Source organism: Myripristis murdjan, chromosome 20 (genome assembly GCF_902150065.1).
Source record: "Myripristis murdjan chromosome 20, fMyrMur1.1, whole genome shotgun sequence".
NCBI lineage: Eukaryota > Metazoa > Chordata > Actinopteri > Holocentriformes > Holocentridae > Myripristis > Myripristis murdjan.
In genome coordinates, this window is record NC_043999.1 from 1,380,722 (window position 1) to 1,403,333 (window position 22,612).

At 47.6% G+C, this 22,612-nt stretch overlaps 1 protein-coding gene across 1 annotated transcript in view; it reads left to right on the top strand.

Annotated features, from left to right (window-relative positions):
* dnah5l (dynein, axonemal, heavy chain 5 like) overlaps positions 1–22,612 on the top strand; it is an 80,860-nt gene that overhangs the window by 43,703 nt on the left and 14,545 nt on the right. Inside the window, exons 48-76 of the mRNA XM_030079898.1 lie at positions 828–962; positions 1,658–1,834; positions 2,385–2,474; positions 2,617–2,751; positions 3,299–3,400; positions 3,573–3,740; positions 4,731–4,937; positions 5,283–5,375; positions 6,415–6,651; positions 7,035–7,100; positions 7,851–7,991; positions 8,099–8,230; positions 8,798–8,908; positions 9,119–9,273; positions 9,598–9,719; positions 10,320–10,549; positions 11,236–11,394; positions 12,396–12,552; positions 13,721–13,866; positions 14,111–14,245; positions 14,501–14,602; positions 15,149–15,262; positions 18,347–18,514; positions 18,740–18,844; positions 19,418–19,531; positions 19,615–19,791; positions 21,390–21,584; positions 22,045–22,200; positions 22,289–22,471. Of these exons, the coding sequence (XP_029935758.1) occupies positions 828–962; positions 1,658–1,834; positions 2,385–2,474; positions 2,617–2,751; positions 3,299–3,400; positions 3,573–3,740; positions 4,731–4,937; positions 5,283–5,375; positions 6,415–6,651; positions 7,035–7,100; positions 7,851–7,991; positions 8,099–8,230; positions 8,798–8,908; positions 9,119–9,273; positions 9,598–9,719; positions 10,320–10,549; positions 11,236–11,394; positions 12,396–12,552; positions 13,721–13,866; positions 14,111–14,245; positions 14,501–14,602; positions 15,149–15,262; positions 18,347–18,514; positions 18,740–18,844; positions 19,418–19,531; positions 19,615–19,791; positions 21,390–21,584; positions 22,045–22,200; positions 22,289–22,471 (4,212 nt within the window). The remainder of the gene's footprint in view (positions 1–827; positions 963–1,657; positions 1,835–2,384; positions 2,475–2,616; positions 2,752–3,298; positions 3,401–3,572; positions 3,741–4,730; positions 4,938–5,282; positions 5,376–6,414; positions 6,652–7,034; positions 7,101–7,850; positions 7,992–8,098; positions 8,231–8,797; positions 8,909–9,118; positions 9,274–9,597; positions 9,720–10,319; positions 10,550–11,235; positions 11,395–12,395; positions 12,553–13,720; positions 13,867–14,110; positions 14,246–14,500; positions 14,603–15,148; positions 15,263–18,346; positions 18,515–18,739; positions 18,845–19,417; positions 19,532–19,614; positions 19,792–21,389; positions 21,585–22,044; positions 22,201–22,288; positions 22,472–22,612) is intronic.

Below are 22,612 nucleotides of genomic sequence, written 5' to 3' on the forward strand. Positions count from 1 at the left end.
GGAGTCCCTACAGGTGCCCAGAGCAGACAATATTAGCAGTCGGACGTTCATAAGATTTCCTCATCAGATGATTTAGACAGAATAAATAAACTACAATACAACCAAGAGACAAGATTTGTTTTCAAAGTGGGGTCTGGGGACCCCCAGGGTCTTAGAGGGTCTCCCAAAGCGTCATCAGCAAAATGAAGAATATTTTAAAAAGGCACTGCACACCTAACAACAGCAACAACAAGAAAATAACAACAACACACAGGACTATCAATTCCATTGCAAACAATTACCATGGGAAGCATTGTAATTGTCACCATGACAACAAAGTATTTTAACCCAGACCATGACCTTTTTCCAACACTAACCAAATAGCTGGCTGTGTTCCTCTGGCCAGGGGACATCACTGAGCAACTCCTGCTCACACACCCACACCTTTTCATCCATTTTGCCATCTTCTTCTTCTTCCTGGAATAAAGCTGATTAGCAAATTAGAAAATTTTTTTACCAGAACATTTGTGAAAAAACGAACAAAAAAATTCAAAATACAAGAAGATTACCACAAAATTAGCAAAAATGACCAAAAATTTTGGAAAAAAAAAAAGCCTTGATATCAATAACGAATGAAGCAAGAAAATTATATAATTATAAAAATGCTAATGATTTAAAGGTCAGATCAGTGATGCTGGATCAGGTTTCTTGTGTTGTGCTTTACACAAACCAGAATCTCTCTTGATATCAGGTTCCCTACGGGGCGAAATCACTTTGCGTGGGCGTCCAGAACATGAAGAAGTTTGAAAACCCCTTTGATAATGTGCGTGTGTGTGTGTGTGTGTCAGGGGGAACACATTTGGATAGTCCTGGACGGCCCAGTGGATGCGATCTGGATCGAGAACCTGAACTCGGTTCTGGACGACAACAAGACCCTGACGCTGGCCAACGGAGACAGAATCCCCATGGCTCCCTGCTGCAAGGCGAGCAGACTTTCCTTTTCCTCCATGAGTCCAAATATGACCACATTCACACTTTGACACAGGTCACGTAAACGGCATGCTCTGTCTGGAGGCTTTTTTCCAGCTGAGACATGTGGGATATGCTGACAGTATCCTGGTTTTAGGAGCATTCCCTGGTCATGTGTAGACAAGGTAGATGCAGTCACAAAATAAAAGCCCTCATATCTGGCTGGAAGGAGGAACGCGCCTCCTGTTAAACTTCATGAAAGACTTGGATATCAACAGGTTTTGGGGATATGCACAAATATCACAACACTGACCTTTTCTAGAAGGTGTTTGAACGAATAAAGGGAGGGAGGCTGTGGAGTTTCCACGGCTGCGTGGAAATAGGAATATTAATGGAATATTCATTTTCATTTGCCATGCAAACAGCTTTGTAGGAATAGTTTTTTTATTTATTTATTTATTTATTTTTTTGAATAATTTCACAGTTTCAGAGTGACTGAAATCTGTCCAATCAGGGTAGTTTTACCTCATTTAAATTAGAGCTGCTGCTGTTGGCCAATGAGAGTTCATTATTGTGGTGAGTACGTCCTCAGAACGGGTCAGAATACCAGCTAAAACATTTAGGTCATGCACAACTTGATGCAATTGTATTCAAAAAGATGCATAAAAACCTTGGAAAGTGGGTGATACTGAGCGAGGTGTGTGTGCAGGTGGTGTTCGAGCCCCACAACATCGACAACGCCTCCCCGGCCACAGTGTCCCGTAACGGGATGGTGTTCATGAGCTCCTCTGTGCTCAGCTGGAGGCCCGTCCTGCAGGCCTGGCTCCAAAAACTACCTCAACACCAGGCTGACGCCCTGCAGGGCTGCTTCACCTGCTGCTACCAAGTGAGGAGACGGGGGAGGAGGAGGGGAGAGGAGGTGACGGGGGAGGAGGAGGGGAGAACAAAAAGAACAGAATAGAATAGGAAAAGACAGAAAGGAAAGGAAAAGACCAAAGTAAGGTGAGTACAGTAGAGACAAATGGAGCTGAGTAAAGTAAAGTGAAGGTAAACATGAAATTACTGCAAGACCACATCAGTTCCTGATACCAGCTTAGAACCAAAGAGAACAGAACAGAGCAGAACAGAACTGGCACTTCTTTCAAGTGCCAGTGTATAGTGTCCCCTGGTAATTCCTCAGTTACCTTTTAATTTATCTTTTCTTTTGGATTACTGTCAGTGTTTTTTTTTTATCCTTTTTCCTTTTGCTCTAAGTATTTCCTGTGTTTATTGCACTTAAGCACTTTCATGTGAAGCACTTTGGTGTGGCTCAGCCATCTGTAAATGTGCTATAGAAATAAATTTGACTTTGACTTTGACTTTGACTAACAGATGAGAACAGAACCAAAAAGAACAGATGATAACAGCGGTGTGTTGGTATGCTCCTCTTCCTGCAGGAGCTGCTGGACTTTGTCTCCACCTGTGTGTCTCCTAAGATGCAGGTGCTGGAGTGCATGTACATCAGACAGACCATCGACCTGCTGCAGGTACCAGCAGATACCCACATAACACAGCAGACACTGCAGTAGATACAACAGTAGATACTACAGTAGATACTACAGTAAACACTACAGTAGATACTCCAGTAGATACAGTATTTTTTTTGTTTTTAATGTGTTTGTTTGTCAGGGGTTGCTCCCAGCGTCAGAGGAGAGACAGGGTTGCCATGGTGACGTTGGGCGGCTGTTTGTGTTTGCGTTGATGTGGAGTCTGGGAGCGCTGCTGGAGCTGGACGACCGGGCCAAGATGGAGGCTTTCCTGAAGGTGTGTGTGTGTGTGTGTGTGTGTGTGTGTGTGTGAGAGAGAGAGAGAGAGAGAGAGAGAGAGAGAGAGAGAGATGAAATGTCAGCGATTATTGCTTTTTCTTCCCAGGGATTTCGATACCAGCCTTGATTTTATATGATCCATGATGCATGTTTGAGTTTGTTTTTGCTCTTCGCCTGTGTGTTCAGGAGCACCTGAACAGTAGGGCGTTTGGTATTTCACACTTATAGGAAAATTTCTGCTTTCTAGATCCATCTGCTTGTATTGTACAGTATTTCCCACTCTCCTAGAAGATACTAAACATTTACTCAGAAAATATTCGTACCCTTCAGAGGAGGGTAGAAGGTTTGAGCATGGGCATGGTGCAGGTGCATTCAAGAGCCTTTTAAACAGTGAAAAAAAAGGCTGGTTGTGAAAGGGTTGTACTGGGAGGGTTGTAAGGGCTGTAAGTAGGAGTCAGGAAACTGAGCTCTCCACAGTGAATGTGATTTTTCCAGATGTGTTACTGTTTGAAAATCTGTGTGTTTTGTTGTTCGCCTATCCGAAGGGTTTCAGCTCGGCTCTGGACCTGCCTCTGACCCAGGGCGACCAGACCATCTTCGAGTTCACCGTCAGCGAGCAGGGACAGTGGGAGCACTGGTCCAACAAGGTCTGCACGCACAAAACTACCATAAAGTCCATTACCTTACATCAGCGGTGTGGGAGAACAGGGAGAATCTACAGTTAGGGCGGACGGGACGCTTTAATGAAATACTGATTACAAATTCAACCACAACATGACTTGTTTCATCAATTTTACATCATACGCCCATCCTGTCCAGGTCCCGGAGTACGTCTACCCAGCAGACCATGTTCCAGACTACTCGTCCATCCTGGTGCCCAACGTGGACAATGTGAGGACGGACTTCCTGCTGCAGACCATCATGAAGCAGGGAAAAGCTGCGCTGCTGATTGGAGAGCAGGGAACCGCCAAGACCGTCATGATCAAGGTGGACAGTTAAAAGCAGGGAGTGCTGAAATTGTTTAATAACTCCCTATCTCTAACATAGTCAAAGCATCTTGTTCGTTCATCAGCCGACTGTCAGCTGATCCAGATCCTGGTCACACTCGGTATGTCAAATGAGCCAGTGCATTCCAGCTTCATTGTAGTATAATAATAGTATGACAATGATGATAATAAGTTTGAATTTTTCAAAATAGTTACAAAATGCTTCACATTAACAGAATAAAATGGAGAGGCCAAGAAAAATAAAAATATAAAGTAAAAACAGATGCAAGAAAACAAATGACATAAAACAGTAAAATAGATGGACGCTTTGTTTTGGGCCAAATTAATGCAGCTGAAACAACTTACCATTTAGCTTCTAACTCCTGTCCTCATGAGTCTGTATACAAAGGTGGATGGTGATAACCACTAGATGGCACTACAGTATTGTAAAACTACACTGTGTATCTTTAAGTAAATGTAAAATTATTGACTGAAACCTGTTGAAGCGTAAGCAAATTCACTTGATTCCTTCCAGAAACATGGGGGAAATGGGTGATGAGGAAGTTAGCAGAGCAACACCAGAACATCAGTTAAAAAAAGCAAACAAATAAGCAAAAACAATCTCAACAATTTGAAATGAAAAAAAAAAGCAAGAAAACTATTTATTTAGAATCATTAAAATTATATACTTAAACATCAGATCAGTGATGCTGCATCCATTAGAAAATGTCATCAGATTTCTTGTGCTGTCAGTCGCCTTTCACAAGCATTTAACCCTTTGAAGCCTAAGCAAATTCACCTTACTCCCTCCAAAAATCTGGGGAAAAAGGTGACAAGCAAATTAGCGAGAAATGATCTGAAAATCAGCAAGAAACTAGTAAAAATACAAGATAATGACCAAAAAATATCCTCAAAAATTAAAAAGAAAAAAAATTTCCTCAAGAGGCTGAAATACAAATAGAAGTAGCCAACTCTCTGTCGCCCTCTGCAGGCCTACACCAGTAACTTCGACCCGGAGCTCCATCTCAGTAAGAGTGTTAACTTCTCGTCGGCCACGCTGCCCGGCATGTTCCAGAGAACCATAGAGAGCTACATCGACAAGCGCATGGGCGCCACCTACGGGCCGCCGGCAGGACGCAAGATGACGTTGTTCATTGATGACATAAACATGCCCGTCATCAACGAATGGGGAGACCAGGTCGGCACTCTGTCTTTTCTTTTTCTTTTGTCTTTCAGTCTTCTGTTATTTTTATAATTATACAATTTATAATTATTTTTTATATTTTTCATTGTCAGTTTTTTATTTGACCTTGTGTCTTTTTTGAGTAGGAAAATTTTACAGGAGAATGAGACCAGAAAATTGTTCCGTAACCAATCAGATTAACCATTTCCTCCCCAGACAGTCATACTGCTAATGTAGTTTCCTCTCTAGCAACCAGCCAGATTATTCATGTTCTTGTCTGATTCCTCCTCCTTCCCCTCCCTCAGATGACTGATCAGGTTCTTAATATTTGACTTTGTCCTCGCCCCCTTCCCCTCTCAGATAACCAATGAAATTGTGCGTCAGCTGATGGAGCAGGGTGGTTTCTACAGTTTGGACCGTCCGGGAGAGTTCACCACTGTAGTAGACGTCCAGGTAAAAAAAAAAAAAACTTCATTTCTACGGACACAACTATCTAAAATTCAATTCAAATTCAGGACAACAATAAACAAGGACAGCGGATCCTTGTTTACATCATTTTTAAAATAAAATATATAAATCTGTGAAGATAAATGCATTTTGTCTTTATGAATGATACCACAATGACTGGCAGAGATCCTTTCTTCCAAATACTACAGATACTATACCGTATATTTGGATTTGTTCGTTCTATAGTGAGATTTTAAAAAAGTGCTAAAGGGCATGGATGCAGCAGCTGAACTCCGTAATTCAGCGGTTTTCAAATTTTTCCCTGTTCTGGACCCCCATCGCCCTGTGTGGACCCTGATATCCAGAATGCCTAAATACTTGAGAACATGTTTAGTGTTCACAAATATTAAGAAACCTCAATCCAGCACCACTGATCTGACCTTTTACTATACAGGTAGCCCTCCTATATTTATTATTATTATTATTATTATTATTTTTAATCAAAGGTTACTGGTTATATTTTTTTGTTTGTTTTGGTTTTGCTAATTTGAATAATTCCCTTTTCCCCATGTTCTTGAAAGCAATCAATTTGCACATTTGAATTTGCACAGGAAAAAGGTGAAAATCAACATTGCATTAGTAAAAAAAAATAATAATAATAAAAAGAAATTATCAAAAAACTAAAAAAAAAATGACAAGAAAACTAATAATTTAAAATAATAAATTGTTACTATCAACTTAATTTAAAATTACAAGAAAAGTATAGTTTAAATTATAAGCATGATATATTTATATCATCATATCACTGGATTGATGTCAGATTTCTTGTGTTAAAAAGTCTTTCACAAGCATTTAATACTGAACACAAACCAAATATAGCGTAGACATCAGGCTCCCAACAGGGCAACATCACTTCAAATGAGGGTCCACAGCTTTTTGAAAGTCAACTTGAAGGTCCAGAACATGAAAATGGTTGAAAACTGCCGGCTTATAAAAAACTAAACAGTCCTCCAGTATGCTTTCACAGCATGTTTTCCCTTGACAGCTGGTGGCGGCCATGATCCACCCCGGCGGCGGCCGTAACGACATCCCCCAGCGGCTGAAGAGGCAGTTCTCCATCTTTAACTGCTCGCTGCCCTCCAACTCCTCCATCGATAAGATCTTCGGCACCATAGCTCAGGGGTACTTCTGCCCGGAGAGGGGCTTCCCCGCCGAGGTGTGCTCCCTGGCCGCCGCCCTGGTGCCCACCACCCGGCGGGTATGGCAGGCCGTCAAGGCGAAGGTAACCGACTCCAAAAAGGGAAGTTGTGGGGCGAGGTTTATTTTTTTTTTAGCTGTTTCCTGTGTTTTCTAAACTTCCTGGACAAGTTGACCTATCAAAGCTTTAGCCATTTTTAGCATCAGCAGCCTGGACTGACATATACGTTTTCCCACTGTGTATATGGTGTTTTGTTCTATATTGGGCACCGGTACTGCCACCGTGTTGGTGGAAAAGAGACATCTGAGATACTGTTGCCCTCCCTCCACATGACTAATACACTATCCTTTGTTGCACACTTCCTCTACTGTGTCCATTCAGATCTTATTTACAAAAAGCAAACAAAAAACGTATTCAGTCGCTGCTCCTCTATGCCGCTGACGCTCTCCTGTCCGTCTGTGTCTCAGATGCTGCCGTCTCCTGCCAAGTTCCACTACATCTTCAACCTGAGGGACCTGAGCAGGATCTGGCAGGTAGGACAGGAGGACACCAAGTTTATTTATTTGTTTTATACCAGGTTTTATTTATTCATTTATTTATTTTATCATCCTACTGCGCAATGAAGCCAAACCAAATGACAGCTGCAGAGGCTTTCAAACAATATCTGTTGGTGTCCACTCTCCAATTTGACATCACACTGCCTCAGAAGTCTGATATTTTGTGTTTCAGGGTATCCTCTTTGTAAATGATGGTAGTTTTATAATAACTAGTGTGTACTGTAAGTAGGTATGAACCTGAACCCGAATACGATATTCGGAAGTACACAAATAATGCTTTGATCCCGAATAGTTTTTCTGTCCGAAGTTTCCCCTCATTATACGGGAGCTTTTCTCTAAAGAAAAAAAACGTTTGGATGCGTGTTTTGAGCATGATTTTGAGCCAAATTCAAGAGATTAAAACAAAACTTAACAACGTAACGGGGAAAGAAGCGGCTATAAGACAGTGGATACATTTTTTTGAGTGTCACAGCCCCTGCGAAATGACTCGTTTCAGTAGCAGAATTTGATCCATTCAGTCCAATTACGTTTGGAAAGTCTAGAAGAGCCGCATGATTGAAATATTTTATTCCCGTTCTAGTTAGCCAAGAGCTAAACCGGAGGTTAGCCGGCGGAAGTCTCTGGTGCACCCACTTCCGGTTTCTCCAGTTTTTTTTAAAAGCCCGAATCCGAACCCGAATTCAGTGTGCAATGGCTGTACAATTGTAAGTCTGTCTTGTGTTCCAGGGCATCCTGACGGTGAGGTCAGAGGTGTGTAGCAGCCGCTCGCTGCTCGCCGCTCTCTTCCACCACGAGTGCAGCAGAGTGATCGCCGACCGCTTCACCGACAGCACCGACAGAGAGGCTTTCAGCAGCATCATCCACAGGGTCAGGCCGCCGCGTGTGTGTGTGTGTGTCTGTTTCCATGTTGTCGTGTGTCCTCCCTCCTTCCCCCCTTCCTTCTCTCTCTCACTTGCTCCTCCGTCCATCCTCAGATCACAGCGGAGGATCATGGGACGGCTCTTACTGAGCATGCCCAGTGGAACAGCCTGTTTGTGGACTTCCTGCGTGAAGCTCCGGAGGCGACGGGCGACGAGCCGGAGGACGCCGAGCTGGAGGCCCCCAAGGTCCCACAGCGCCATCACATCTGCTCGTTATGACATTCATACCTCAGTCATCATGAGTTTAATTGTTTTTAACTCTTTGCTTCATTCCACCCACTGAACTGAATCCACTTTGTTTTAATTTCTTATTTTTAATTTGTATTTATTTCTTTTAAAATAATAATAATAAAAAAAACATACTTTATTGTAAGTTCCTTGTAATTAATTTTAAATATATAATGATAATAATTATAAGTACACCGGTAACACTTTACAATAAGAGTACAACAATTAACGTTAGTTAATGCCGTAATAAACATGAAGTAACAACTAACTAACCGTTAACTAATGTGTCTAAGAATCATGCACTAATGTTGTTCATGCTAAGGTATTAGTTTATATGTTATTTAAGGGTTATTGTACATTTGTACAGTTAATTAACCATTACGGCATTAACTAACGTTAACTAACATTAATTGTTGTACTGTTATTGTAAAGTGTTACCCATACACTTTTTGTAATTTTTCTTTTTATGTGGTAGCTGTATATTGGCAGTTAAACAAAGTGTCTCCATCACGGTGTGATTGACAGGTGTATGAGCCAATCGAGTCGCTGGCCTCGCTGGCGGAGCGTCTGTCTGTGTTCCAGCAGCAGTACAACGAGGCGGCGAGGGGCGGAGCCATGGACCTCGTCTTCTTTGAGGTACAGTGAGAGTAGAGACCCGGCTCCCAGCATGCATCTGGAGCCCTGCGGGTGCTGTGTTCAGTCCCCTGTGATGTGATCGTAATGTAAACCCTGTCACGATGATGTCACCGTCCTCTCTGTATTGTTATTGGTTGACGACCCGTTCCGTCCCGTCCAATAGCGAGGCTCGGTGACACGAACGATAATCTGTGTTCTCTCCGATCACAGGACGCGATGACGCACCTGGTGCGGGTGTCCCGGGTGCTGCGGACGCCGCAGGGGAACGCCCTGCTGGTCGGGGTGGGCGGCTCGGGCAAGCAGAGCCTCACCAGGCTGGCCTCCTTCATCGCCGGGTACCAGACCTTCCAGATCACCCTCACCAGGTCAGAGGTCACCGACACGCCGCTCGATCAGCTGATCCGCTGATCCGCTGTAACGGCCGGCAAAACTCAGTTATCATAAGATTTTTTTTCTTTTAATTTTTCTTTTCATTGTGATCCGCTGTTTTCAACTGGTTTCATCTCATGTCTTTTTATTTCATTTAGATGCTTTAATGTTTTATGTTGTTTTATTTTTCTGTGAAGCAGCAACAACAACAATAATAACAGATTATTATTAGTATTATAACAATTAATAAAAACAATTAAAAGATTGTGTGTGTGTGTGTGTGTGTGTGTGTGTGTGTGCGTGTGTGTGTGTGTGTGCAGGACGTACAGCTGCTCTAACCTGCTGGAGGACCTGAAGGCTCTGTACCGCCTGGCGGGGCAGCGAGGCCAAGGAGTCGCCTTCCTGTTCACCGACAACGACATCAAGGACGAGGCCTTCCTGGGTACCTGTCTGCCTGTCTGTCTGTCTGTCTGTCTGCCTGTCTGCCTGCCTGTCTGCCTGTCTGTCTGCCTGCCTGTCTGCCTGCCTGTCTGTTTGTCTGTCTACCTGTCTGTCTGTCTGTCTGTCTGCCTGTCTGCCTGTCTGTCTGCCTGTCTGTCTGTCTGCCTGTCTGCCTGTCTGTCTGTCTGTCTGCCTGTCTGTCTGTCTGTCTGTCTGTCTGTCTGCCTGTCTGTCTGTCTACCTGTCTTGCTGTCCTAATTCATTTTTTATGATTTTCATGGTTTTATTCTCTTTTTTCTTTTTTGCTTTGCTTTTTTGTTTTTCCTTTATTTTCTCTCTTCTTTTTTTGATCACTGATTTTTCTTTCTTCATTCTTTTTTAAAATAATTTTCCTGATATCCTCTCCTCTCCTTGTTTCCTCTCCTCTTCTTGTTTCCTCTCCACTCCTTGTTTGCTCTCCTTGTTTCCTCTCCTTGTTTCCTCTCCATGTTTCCTCTCCTCTCCTTTCCTCTCCTCTCCATGTTTGCTCTCCTGTCCGTGTTTCCTCTCCTCTCCTCTCCTCTCCTCTCCTTGTTTCCTCTCCTTGTTTCCTCTCCTTCAGAGTACATGAACAACGTGCTGGCGAGCGGTGAGGTTTCCAACCTGTTTGCTCGTGACGAGGTCGATGAGATCACTCAGGATCTGATTCCCGTCATGAAGCGGCAGCACCCCCGTCGACCTCTGACCCCTGAGAACCTGTACGACTACTTCCTGTCCCGCGTGCGCAGCAACCTGCACGTCGTGCTCTGCTTCTCACCTGTCGGGGAGAAGTTTCGCACTCGAGCCCTGAAGGTGAGACGGTAACACGTTTTTAATAAAATCACTTTTCTACTTCACTTCTTGAGATGACATGTTGTTAGAGGAGGTGAGATGGCAGGGGCCCCTCTCCTCCACCTGTAGAGAGGCGGGGCCCTCTCCCCCACCTACAGAGAGGCAGGGCCCCTCTCCTCCACCTGTAGAGAGGCGGGGCCCCTCTCCTCCACCTGTAGAGAGGCGGGGCCCCTCTCCTCCACCTGTAGGGAGGCGGGGCCCTCTCCTCCACCTGTAGAGAGGCGGGGCTCCTCTCCCCCACGTGTAGGGAGGCGGGGCCCCTTGTTTGGGACTCCTCCCAGGGCCCGGAGCTCAGAAGGAGTGGCTCTCTGCTCTGTTTGTTGTTTGTTGTTGACTCTCCAACTGTTTCAGCTTCACACTCAGAGAAATTATTAAATTGTGTTTTTTCCTTCTTTCTTTCTTTGGCTGCGTGTCTGAAGAAAGGAGGAGCAGGTATTTATGTGGAGAGGCTGATCAGGGATCAGGGGCGTGTCCTCCTGTGTTTGTGTTGGACTGTTTTATAAAGCAGATGCAGAGTGTGTGTGTGTGTGTGTGTGTGTGTGTATGTTTCTGCTTGTGTGCTTAGTCTTCAGTCAGATTTTCATGCACCTGGCCCCTGATGTGACCACGTCTGTGACCTCTGACCTCTGACCTCTGACCCCCCCCAGTTCCCCGGCCTGATCTCGGGCTGCACGGTGGACTGGTTCCAGCGCTGGCCGCGGGACGCCCTGGTGGCCGTGTCCCGTCACTTCCTGTCTCAGTACCAGGACCTGCGCTGCTCGGAGGAAGTGAGGCAGAGCGTGGTGGTTACCATGGGAACCTTCCAGGTGATGACGAGTAGATACAAGAGGCCTTTTGTTGTTATTGTCTTAATAACCTTTATTATTGGCCCCTTCTCTGCCCCCTGCTGGCCGTGTCTCAGGCCTGCAGCTGATCCCCTCAGCAGATTCTACTCTGACATGGGATTCAGGAACAAGGAGATCCTGCTGATCTGAGCCCAGAATCAGCAGATTGTTTTCCTCTGAATCGGCCCAAGTCACAGCAACGTCTCTTCAGAGTCCAGATGCTGAGGAGGAGGTTGGGGTTCTGGACTCAGACCAGCAGGATTTCCTTCAGACTGGATCCCACAGGAGGAGGACAAACTGGTTTCACTGTTTCTTGTAAATTTGTGATTTGTTAATCTCAGAATTTTCAGGTTTTTTCTCTCATAAATTTGTAAGTGTTTTCCTCATAAATGTACGACCTCAATATCAAAATTTCTAAGTTTTTTCTTGTAAATTTGTGACTTTATAATGTCAGAATTTTCAGGGTTTTTTCTCACAAACTTGAGTTTTTTCTCATAAATTTATGACTTTAATCTCAGAATTTCTGTGTTTTTTTGTCACAAATTTGTAACCTAATAATCTCAGAATTTTTCAGGTTTTTTTCTCACAATTTGATGTTTATTCTAGTAAATTTACCACTAATCTTGGAACACTCTGAAAAAAAAAATGAGTTTTTTTCCTCAGAATATTACCCCCCTCCTACGTCTCCAAATTTTTGTTTTTCTTCTTTCTTTTGGCCATAATACACCATCGTACATTCCACCCCCCAGTGTGAAAAAGTCCTGAAAAGCCAACAGTGCTGCTGCTTTTATTAAAACTCATGTGGAGGACTTTATTGGGCTGATGGAAAACTGGAGTGAAGAAAGTGTGAAGGCTCTGAAAGTTCATGTTCATGTCGTGGGAGGAGATCAGAGGAACGTTCTGGAGAACCTGCAGAGGAACTGGGATGTGTTTGTGCTTCGCTCTGGTTTTGTGAGGCTGATCATGTGACCTCCTGCCTGCAGGACCTGGTGGCGGAGAAATGCACCGAGTATTTTGAGCGTTTCCGCCGTCAGACCTACGTGACGCCCAAATCCTACCTGTCCTTCATCGAGGGCTACAAGGCCGTCTACTCGGAGAAGATGGCTCAGGTCGGCACGCTGGACGAGCGCATGAAGACAGGTACAGCCTCACCTCACAGGGCTTTGATTGACAGGTCTTTGTAAGCTGCTGGAGGCGGAGCTCGGGCTGAAAGGTGTTTGATTGACAGGTCTGTGTAAGCTGCTGGAGCCGGAGCTTCACCTGACAGGTGTTTGATTGACAGGTCTTTGTAAGCTGCTGGAGCTGGAGCTTCACCTGACAGGTGTTTGATTGACAGGTCTGTGTAAGCTGCTGGAGGTGGAGCTTCAGGTGACAGGTGTTTGATTGACAGGTCGGTGTAAGCTGCTGGAGGCGGAGCTTCAGCTGACAGGTGTTTGATTGACAGGTCTGTGTAAGCTGCTGGAGCCGGAGCTTCAGCTGACAGGTGTTTGATTGACAGGTCTGTGTAAGCTGCTGGAGGTGGAGCTTCAGGTGACAGGTGTTTGATTGACAGGTCGGTGTAAGCTGCTGGAGGCGGAGCTTCAGCTGACAGGTGTTTGATTGACAGGTCTGTGTAAGCTGCTGGAGGCGGAGCTCAGGCTGACAGGTGTTTGATTGACAGGTCTGTGGAAGCTGCTGGAGGCGGAGCTCGGGCTGACAGGTGTTTGATTGACAGATCTGTGGAAGCTGCTGGAGGCGGAGCTTCAGCTGACAGGTGTTTGATTGACAGGTTTGTGTAAGCTGCTGGAGGCGGAGCTTCAGCTGACAGGTGTTTGATTGACAGGTCTGTGTAAGCTGCTGGAGGCGGAGCTCGGGCTGACAGGTGTTTGATTGACAGGTCTGTGTAAGCTGCTGGAGGCGGAGCTTCAGCTGACAGGTGTTTGATTGACAGGTCTGTGTAAGCTGCTGGAGGCGGAGCTTCAGCTGACAGGTGTTTGATTGACAGGTCTGTGTAAGCTGCTGGAGGCGGAGCTCGGGCTGACAGGTGTTTGATTGACAGGTCTGTGTAAGCTGCTGGAGGCGGAGCTTCAGCTGACAGGTGTTTGATTGACAGGTCTGTGTAAGCTGCTGGAGGCGGAGATGCAGCTGACAGGTGTTTGATTGACAGGTCTGTGTAAGCTGCTGGAGGCGGAGCTCGGGCTGACAGGTGTTTGATTGACAGGTCTGTGTAAGCTGCTGGAGGCGGAGCTTCAGCTGACAGGTGTTTGATTGACAGGTCTGTGTAAGCTGCTGGAGGCGGAGCTTCAGCTGACAGGTGTTTGATTGACAGGTCTGTGTAAGCTGCTGGAGGCGGAGCAGGCGGTGAAGCTGCTGTCCGAGCAGCTGCAGGTGAAGGAGCAGGAGCTCGCCGTCGCCTCCAGCAGGGCAGACGCAGTCCTGCAGGAGGTCACCGCCAAGGCCCAGGCTGCTGAACAGGTGTGTGTGTGTGTGTGTGTGTGTGTGTGTGTGTGTGTGTGTGTGTGTGTGTGTGTGTGTGTTTCTGTTTCTTATTTCCTTTTGTCTGATTTCTTATTTTTTGTAGATTTTTACTGTAATTATTTTTTATTTATTGATTGACCTTAATATTACTTTACTAATTCTTTTCATTGTATTTCTTCATCCCTACATGCACACACACACACACACACACACACACACACACACACACACACACACACAGGTGAAGCAGCAGGTGCAGAAGGTGAAGGATAAGGCTCAGCTCATCGTGGACGAGATCGAGGCTGATAAAAGTGCAGCAGAGTCCAAACTGGAAGCTGCCAAACCTGCACTGGAGGCTGCAGAGGCTGCACTGCAGGCACACACACACACACACGCACACACACACACACACGCACACACACACACACACACGCACACACACACACACACACACACACACACGTACTATTCCAAAAATATATATACACAAAGCTCCCTATTTCTGGAAGCATCAAGCTCGTGGACACAGATTACCACTAAATAAAACTCTCTCTCTCTCCCTGTCTGTCTTTACCTGTCTCTCTCTCTCTCTCTCTCTCTCTCTCTCTCTCTCTCCCTGTCTCTCTCTCAGACCATTAAGCCGGCGGACATTGCCACCGTGCGGAAGCTGCAGAAACCTCCTCACCTCATCATGAGGATCATGGACGCCGTGCTGCTGCTCTTCCAGAGGAAGGTCCGCCCACAAAACACAAGAAACACAAGAAACACAAAAAACACAATAAACACAAAAAACACAAGAAACACAAAAAACACAAGAAACACAAGAAACACAAAAAACACAAGAAACACAAAAAAGCCCAGCACGGCTCCTGTAATCTGACCAGTTGGTGATAAATTCTGGTGATAATTCAGTATCACAGTTTATGGCCTTTCCAGTCTGGTGATCTAAACTGAAGAAAATTAGATTTTTTTTTTATTTTGAAAGAGACAAAATTAGACGTGAAACAAAGGACCGTATCAGTGAGTTTGCATGTTTGGCCCATTAAGGAGGTTTATTTTGCAACAAACCGTTTTTAAAATCACACATTAAAGATTTCAGATTTCAGATTTCTCTTGTTCTTCTGCTTCTTTTTCTTTTTCCCTCTCCTCCTCCTCCCTTTTCTTCTTCTTCTTCTTCCTGCTCCTCCTTCTTCTACTTGTTCTGGTCCTTTTCCAACGTATTCTCCTTCTCTTATTCTTCTCCTTCTTCTTTTTCTTCTTCTCTCCTGTCTGTCCTCAGGTCGACCCGGTGACCTCTGACCCCGAGCGACCTTGTCCACGACCCTCCTGGTCCGAGGCGCTGAAGCTGATGCAGAACTCCTCTTTCCTCAGCATGCTGCTCAACTTCAGCAAGGTCTCACACACACACACACACACACACACACACACACACCCACACACACACACCACCAGCCATAGTGACACATGCCACTGGCAGATTGATACACACACATGCATTGTAGGATTAGTTAAAACCCCCTCCGGTGACCTTGCACACACACACACACACACACACACACACACACACACACACACATACACACACACACGTACACACACACACACGTACACGTACACACACACACACAAGGTCATGTGTGTGTCAGAGGGAAACTCCCTTCTCACATCTCACGCTGCTGCCATCAACAGCTTTTATAGCACTATGTGCAGCTGCAGCACACACACACACACACACACACACACACACACACACACAGACGTGCTAAGCGGTGGATTAGTGATGTGACTGTGGTGGTGGATGTGTTTCGGGCAGGGGAAGCCCCGCCGCCGGCCGTCACTCTGCTCCCACAGCCTGCTGTTATTTGCAGCTCCACAAAAAAAAAAAAAAAAAAAAAAGTTCATTGAATAAAGAGAAATGTGATGATCACCTGTGATGGAAACACGTCAGTCAGTGAACACAGGTGAGACACCGCCAAGAATCCAAAATCAGACCACCTGACCTCGATTCACCTCAGAACCAACGCTCCAGACACACACCGGAGAACGCACACCGGAGAACGCACACCGGAGAACGTACACCGGAGAACACACCGGAGAACACACACCGGAGAACACACTGGAGAACACACCGGAGAACACACACCGGAGAACGCACACCGGAGAACGCACACCGGAGAACGTACACCGGAGAACACACCGGAGAACACACACCGTAGAACACACACCGGAGAGCACACACCGGAGAACACACAGCGGAGAACACACACCGGAGAACACACCGGAGAACACACACCGGAGAGCACACACCGGAGAACACACAGCGGAGAACACACACCGGAGAACACACCGGAGAACACACACCGGAGAACGCACACCGGAGAGCACACACCGGAGAACACACACCGGAGAACGCACACCGGAGAACGCACAGCGGAGAACACACAGCAGAGAACACACAGCGGAGAACACACTGGAGAACACACACCGGAGAGAACACACCGGAGAACGCACACCGGAGAACGCACACCGGAAAACACACCGGAGAACGCACACCGGAGAGCGCACACCGGAGAACACACACCGGAGAACGTACACCGGAGAACACACACCGGAGAACGCACACCGGAGAGCACACACCGGAGAACACACACCGGAGAACGCACACCGGACCGGAGAACGCACACCGGAGAACACACACCGGAGAACACACACTGGAGAACACACACCGGAGAACACACACCGGAGAACACACCGGAGAACACACACCGGAGAACACACACCGGAGAACACACACCGGAGAACGCACACCGGACCGGAGAACGCACACCGGAGAACACACACCGGAGAACACACACTGGAGAACACACACCGGAGAACACACACCGGAGAACACACCGGAGAACACACACCGGAGAACACACACCGGAGAACACACACCGGAGAACACACACCGTGCTGATGTGGAAAGTAGATTTGAAGGACCAACAACAACACCTGTTCAGCCCCCTGGCTTCCAACATGGCAGAACTACTTCCTGCCGTATCACCGCTGCCGTATCACCGCTGCCGTATCACCGCTGCCGTATCACCGCGCGGCGCCACACAGCGGCGCTGCTCTGATGACGCTCACACAAACAAACACACGTTCCTCTGGACCTGCTGACCGCTGGCTGAGGCTGCTGCGTGTCGTTGTGACGCCTCGGTGACACGGCTCCCTCTGGTGGACCGGTGGGTTTGTGCTCATGCCAGCCGGCTGAAAGGGGGCGTGGCAAGGGGAGTGGCCTATCATAAAGAGGTGCAAATGGGTTCACAGACTTACACAAGATTATGTGGGAAAGGGCAAAAAGAGGGTGTGGCAGTGGGAGTGGCCTATAACAAAAAAGGGGGGTGGCCTACAACAAAAAAGGGGTGTGGAAGTGGGAGTGGCCTACAACTCAAAGGGATGTGGGAGTGGCCTACAACAAAAAAAGGGGGTGTGGCAGTGGCAGTGGTCTCTAACAGAAAGGGGGTGTGGGAGTGGCCTATACTAAAAAAGGGGGCATGGGAGTGGCCTAAAACAACAGGGGATGTGGCAATGGGAGTGGCCTAAAAGGGGGTGTGGCAGTGGGAGTGGCCTACAATACAACAGAAAGGGAGCATGACAGTGGGAGTGGTCTACAGAAGGGGGAGTGACAGTGCTAGAGGTGTATAAAGGGGGCGTGGCCTATAACAAAAAAAGGGGTGTGGCAGTGGGAATGGTCTACAGAAGGGATGTGGCAGTGGGAGTGGTCTACAGAAGGGGCGTGGCAGTGGGAGTGGTCTAAGGGGGCATGGTCTGTGCCTTCCTACGAGTGGTCTAAAGGGGGCGTGGCAGTGGGGGTGGTCTACAGAAGGGGCGTGGCAGTGGGAGTGGTCTAAAGGGGGCGTGTTAGTGGGAGTGGTCTAAAGGTGGCGCGGCAGTGGGGGTGGTCTACAGAAGGGGCGTGGCAATGGGAGTGGTTTAAAGGGGGTGTGGCAGTGGGGGTGGTCTACAGAAGGGGCGTGGCAGTGGGAGTGGTCTAAAGGTGGCATGGCAGTGGGGGTGGTCTACAGAAGGGATGTTGCAGTGGGAGTGGTCTACAGAAGGGGCGTGGCAATGGGAGTGGTCTAAAGGGGGCGTGGCCTGTGCCTTCCTGTGAGTGGTCTAAATGGGGCGTGGTAGTGGGAGTGGTCTAAAGGGGGCGTGGCCTGTGCCTTCCTGTGAGTGGTCTAAATGGGGCGTGGTAGTGGGAGTGGTCTATAACAAAAGAGGACATGGCAGTGGGAGTGGCCTACAGAAGGGGCGTGGCAGTGGGAGTGGCCTACAACAAAAGAGGGAATGGCAGTGGTCTATAACAAAAGAGGACATGGCAGTGGGAGTGGTCTGAAGGGGGCGTGGCCTGTGCCTTCCTGTGAGTGGTCTAAAGGGGGCGTGGTAGTGGGAGTGGTCTAAAGGGGGCGTGGCCTGTGGCTGCCTGCAGGACAGCATCACGGAGGAGGTGGTGGAGCTGCTGCAGCCCTACCTGCTGATGGACGACTACAACCTGGACTCTGCCAAGAGGATCTGCGGCAACGTGGCCGGACTCTGCTCCTGGACCGAGGCCATGGTCGACTTCTTCTCCATCAACAAGGAGGTGCTGCCTCTGAAGGTACCGCACGCACACACACACACACACACACACACACACACACACACACACACACACACACACACACAGAAATAAACCTGAAGCAGAAAAGGGATATACATATAATCATAAATAACAACAAAATCAAGAGCCAAAACAGCTGTAACAGATGTTTTAAAACTGTGTGTGTGTGTGTGTGTGTGTGTGTGTGTGTGTGTGTGTGTGTGTGTGTGTGTGCGTGTGCAGGCTAACCTGGCCCTGCAGGAGGCTCGGCTGCTGGTGGCTCAGGCTGAACTCGCTAAAGCTCAGGAGCAACTGGACGCTAAACAACAGGAGCTGGACGCCGTGCAGGTAACACACACACACACACACACACACACACACACACACACACACGCATTCACACTGTTCACACAAATCTGAAATGTTTCTGTTAATTGTTTTTCTGAGCTCAGACTCTGCACAGAATGTTTTTTTCTTCTTCTTTGGTGTTTATAATGGAGGTGTAGCATCGTCATCTCTCTGCTTTATTATTTATTTCAAATTTCCAAATATTGTCCAGTAATTTTAGGCCAAAATTGGGGTCAACTGAGGATAAACTGCAAGAGAAGCAAACTCAACTGATTTTGTATCCTCAGTTTGTCCTGAGTGAGGGGAAAAAGTCCCAAGGAATCCAATTGGTGGAAATTATATGACCATATAATACCAAAAAACAGCCGTTTTAAAAATAGTGTTTTTTGGTATTATATGTTCATATAGAGGTGATTTTCAAAACTTTCCACCAGTGGGATTTCTTGGAATTTTTTTCCCTCACTCAGGACAAACTGAGGATACAGAATCAGTTGAGTTTGCTTCTCTTAAAATTTGTCCTAGGCTTTTTCATAAAATGACTGGACTAATAAACTGAATTCCCTAAACGCTCAGGCGCTGTACAACGCCGCCATGAAGGAGAAGCAGGACCTGCAGGACGACGCCGAGGCCTGCCGCCGCAAGATGGCCAACGCCACGGCTCTGATCGACGGGCTGGGAGGAGAGAAGGTGAGCCTCGGTCCCTCCACCCCTCCATCCCTCCACCCCTCCACCTCTCCCTCCGCCTGGCGCTGCCACTCTGTGTGTTTCAGGTGCGCTGGACGGAGAGCAGCGCCGCCTTCCAGTCCCAGATCAGACACCTGGTGGGCGACGTGCTGCTGGCCACCGGCTTCCTGTCGTACGCCGGCCCCTTCAACCAGGAGTACCGCGGCCGGCTGCTGCAGCTGTGGACCGGGGAGATGGCACGGCGGCACATCCCGCACAGCCCGGTGAGGCCCCTCCCCCTCTCTCGCCGGCCGACCCACGCCGGCCATCGCCGCGATCCGTTCAGCAGAAACAGGCAGAGTCACTGCAGGAGAGTACAGAGGCCCTGAGGGGACAAACTGCAGAACGCAAACTCAAAACCACTGCAGCATCTGTGCATGTGATGCATGTATGCACAGGGAAGAGTAAGAATAAGAATCGTAAAAGTGCGTGCAAACCTGAATAGTTCGAGCGGCGCGATTACATACAAAGTGAATGCAAAGACGAGACGACGGTGCGAAGGACGCGAACGGTCGCTTCGGTATCTTCGATATCTTCGCCCCAGTAGAAAAAATCCAACTGGGGCGACGTTCACTTCCCCCTGACTCAAGCCATCGCTTCCTGACCGCCAATCAGCGTTGATGTTGTCTGGAAACCAGGAAATAATTTTTTTCTCTGGCCTTGTTTTCCCCGGGGTTTCTCATTTTCCCGGGGTCGCGTCGCGATTAAGTGTGGCTGAAGCTTTTTAACCAACACAGACCTGCGCGACCAAAGTGAAGCGATAGACGCATCTCGATAAAAAGAAATAGCTTCAGGTTTGCACGCACCTTAAGAATAATCCAACATAAAGGCCAGTGATGTTTTTAGCGACATGCCCACTGCTGGCTTAGTTCACATGGAGAGAAGAAGGTGGGAGTTCATGGTGGAAAGCAGGGAAAAAAACACAGGATCATGATCCTTTGTGGGACAATATTGTATTGATATTAGGGCTGTCCCGATAAATCGACTTAATCGATTACATCGGTGACGTAAATATATCGCCGTACAACATACCGTCAAGTTGTTGTCAATTACATCAATTTCAAACAAACAGCGTACAGCAGGCGTTGACGTTCATGAACAGAAGTGGAAAAAAATGGCAGAGGCTGCAGGTCCGAGCGTTTCAGACGGAGCAGAAGGCAGCAGTGGCACCAAACAGCCAGAAAGACGATCAGAGACGTCCAAAGTGTGGAGATTTTTTAAAGAGAAGCCAAATGACTTGGTTGTCTGCAGCCTTTGCAAAGCAGAGACAGCACCTCAGCAGCACCACGGCGATGAGCGAGCAGCTGGAACGGCGACATCCTGATGCTGCTGGAGGACGACAGGAAGCAAAGAGCTGGACAATCCTAACCTATCCTACCCTAACCAATCCTAAGTCTGACTAACTAATTACCAACTAACGCGAATTTACATTAACACAGCAGCATGAATGAGTGAAAGCAACACCAGGTAACTTTGACTGTGCCCTGTTGCTTTGAGAAACGAAACCTAATGATGCACATTAATACGTCGCACATAACATTTTTTTTTTTTTTTTTTAATCGCTAGTTTACTTGAAAAATTAATCGTTTCACTAATTGACTAATTGTAAAAATAGTTGATAGATTAACTGGGATAAAAATGATCGTTTAGGACCGCCCTAATTGATATACATGAATGCTTCTTCAGGGTTTTCTCATGGATGTCTGCGTTCCTTAAAAACTTAGATCAAGCAAGACTTTAAGTATTTCATCTCTACATGGACTTGGGGTTAGGGTTATGACTGTGAGACCTCTCCTTTAACGCCCTCCTGTCCTCCTCGCAGGACCTGAACGTGATCGGCCTGCTGGTGGACAGCGCCACCGTCGGGGAGTGGAGCCTGCAGGGTTTACCCAACGACGACCTGTCCGTCCAGAACGGCATCGTGGTGACGAAGGCGTCGCGCTACCCGCTGCTGATCGACCCGCAGGGCCAGGGGAAGAGCTGGATCCAGAACCGAGAGAGAGACCGGCAGCTGCAGGTCAGGACGAGGAGGAGGAGGAGGAGCAGGAGGAGGAGGAGGGAGGTGTAAAGGAGAGGAAAGTGAAAGGAGGGAAAAGTATGGAGAGATAAAGCGAGGGGAGAGTTGAAATAAAGAGATGCTGCCGGGTCAGGAAGCAAAGAACCAAAGTCTGAGGTGGAGGAAGGAAAAAGAAAATGAGGAAGAGAAAAACGAGTGAAGGTTGAGAGAAAAAGAAAAACATTTCCTTGCTGGTCGTGGGACCAGACTGGGAATTTCCCAGTTTGGGATCAATAAAGTAAATCATCTATCTATCTATCGTGGAATTCCAGGGAATGCCATGGAGTCTGTAGAGAAAATCTGATTATTTCTCCAGGAACGTTGTGGAATATTTTCCAGACGCTTTATGGAAAGTCATGGAATTTAATGTGAAGTAAAACGGATCATTTCTCCCAGCTCTCCCTGTGTTCGTCCCGTCCAGGTGACGTCGCTGAACCACAAGCACTTCCGCTCTCACCTGGAGGACAGTCTGTCTCTGGGACGGCCGCTGCTGCTGGAGGACGTGGGCGAGGAGCTGGACCCCGTCCTGGACCACGTCCTGGACAAGAACTACATCAAGTCCGGGTCCACGTACAAGGTGGGCGGGGCGGCCCGTGTCTGCAGGGCCACGAGTCTGAGGTTTTTACAGCACTAACACCTGACCCCTCCCTCCCGCTCCCCCCCAGGTGAAGGTGGGCGATAAGGAGGTGGACGTGATGAAGGGCTTCACCCTCTACATCACCACCAAGCTGGCCAACCCGGCCTACAGCCCCGAGGTCAGCGCCCGCACGGCCGTGGTCGACTTCACCGTCACCCAGAGAGGCCTGGAGGACCAGCTGCTGGGCCGCGTCATCCTGCTGGAGAGACAGGTTAGCTTAGCCTGTTAGCCTGTTAGCTATTACTGTCATCCTGCTGGAGAGACAGGTTAGCTTAGCCTGTTAGCCTGTTAGCTATTACTGTCATCCTGCTGGAGAGACAGGTTAGCTGTTAGCCTGTTAGGCTGTTAGCTG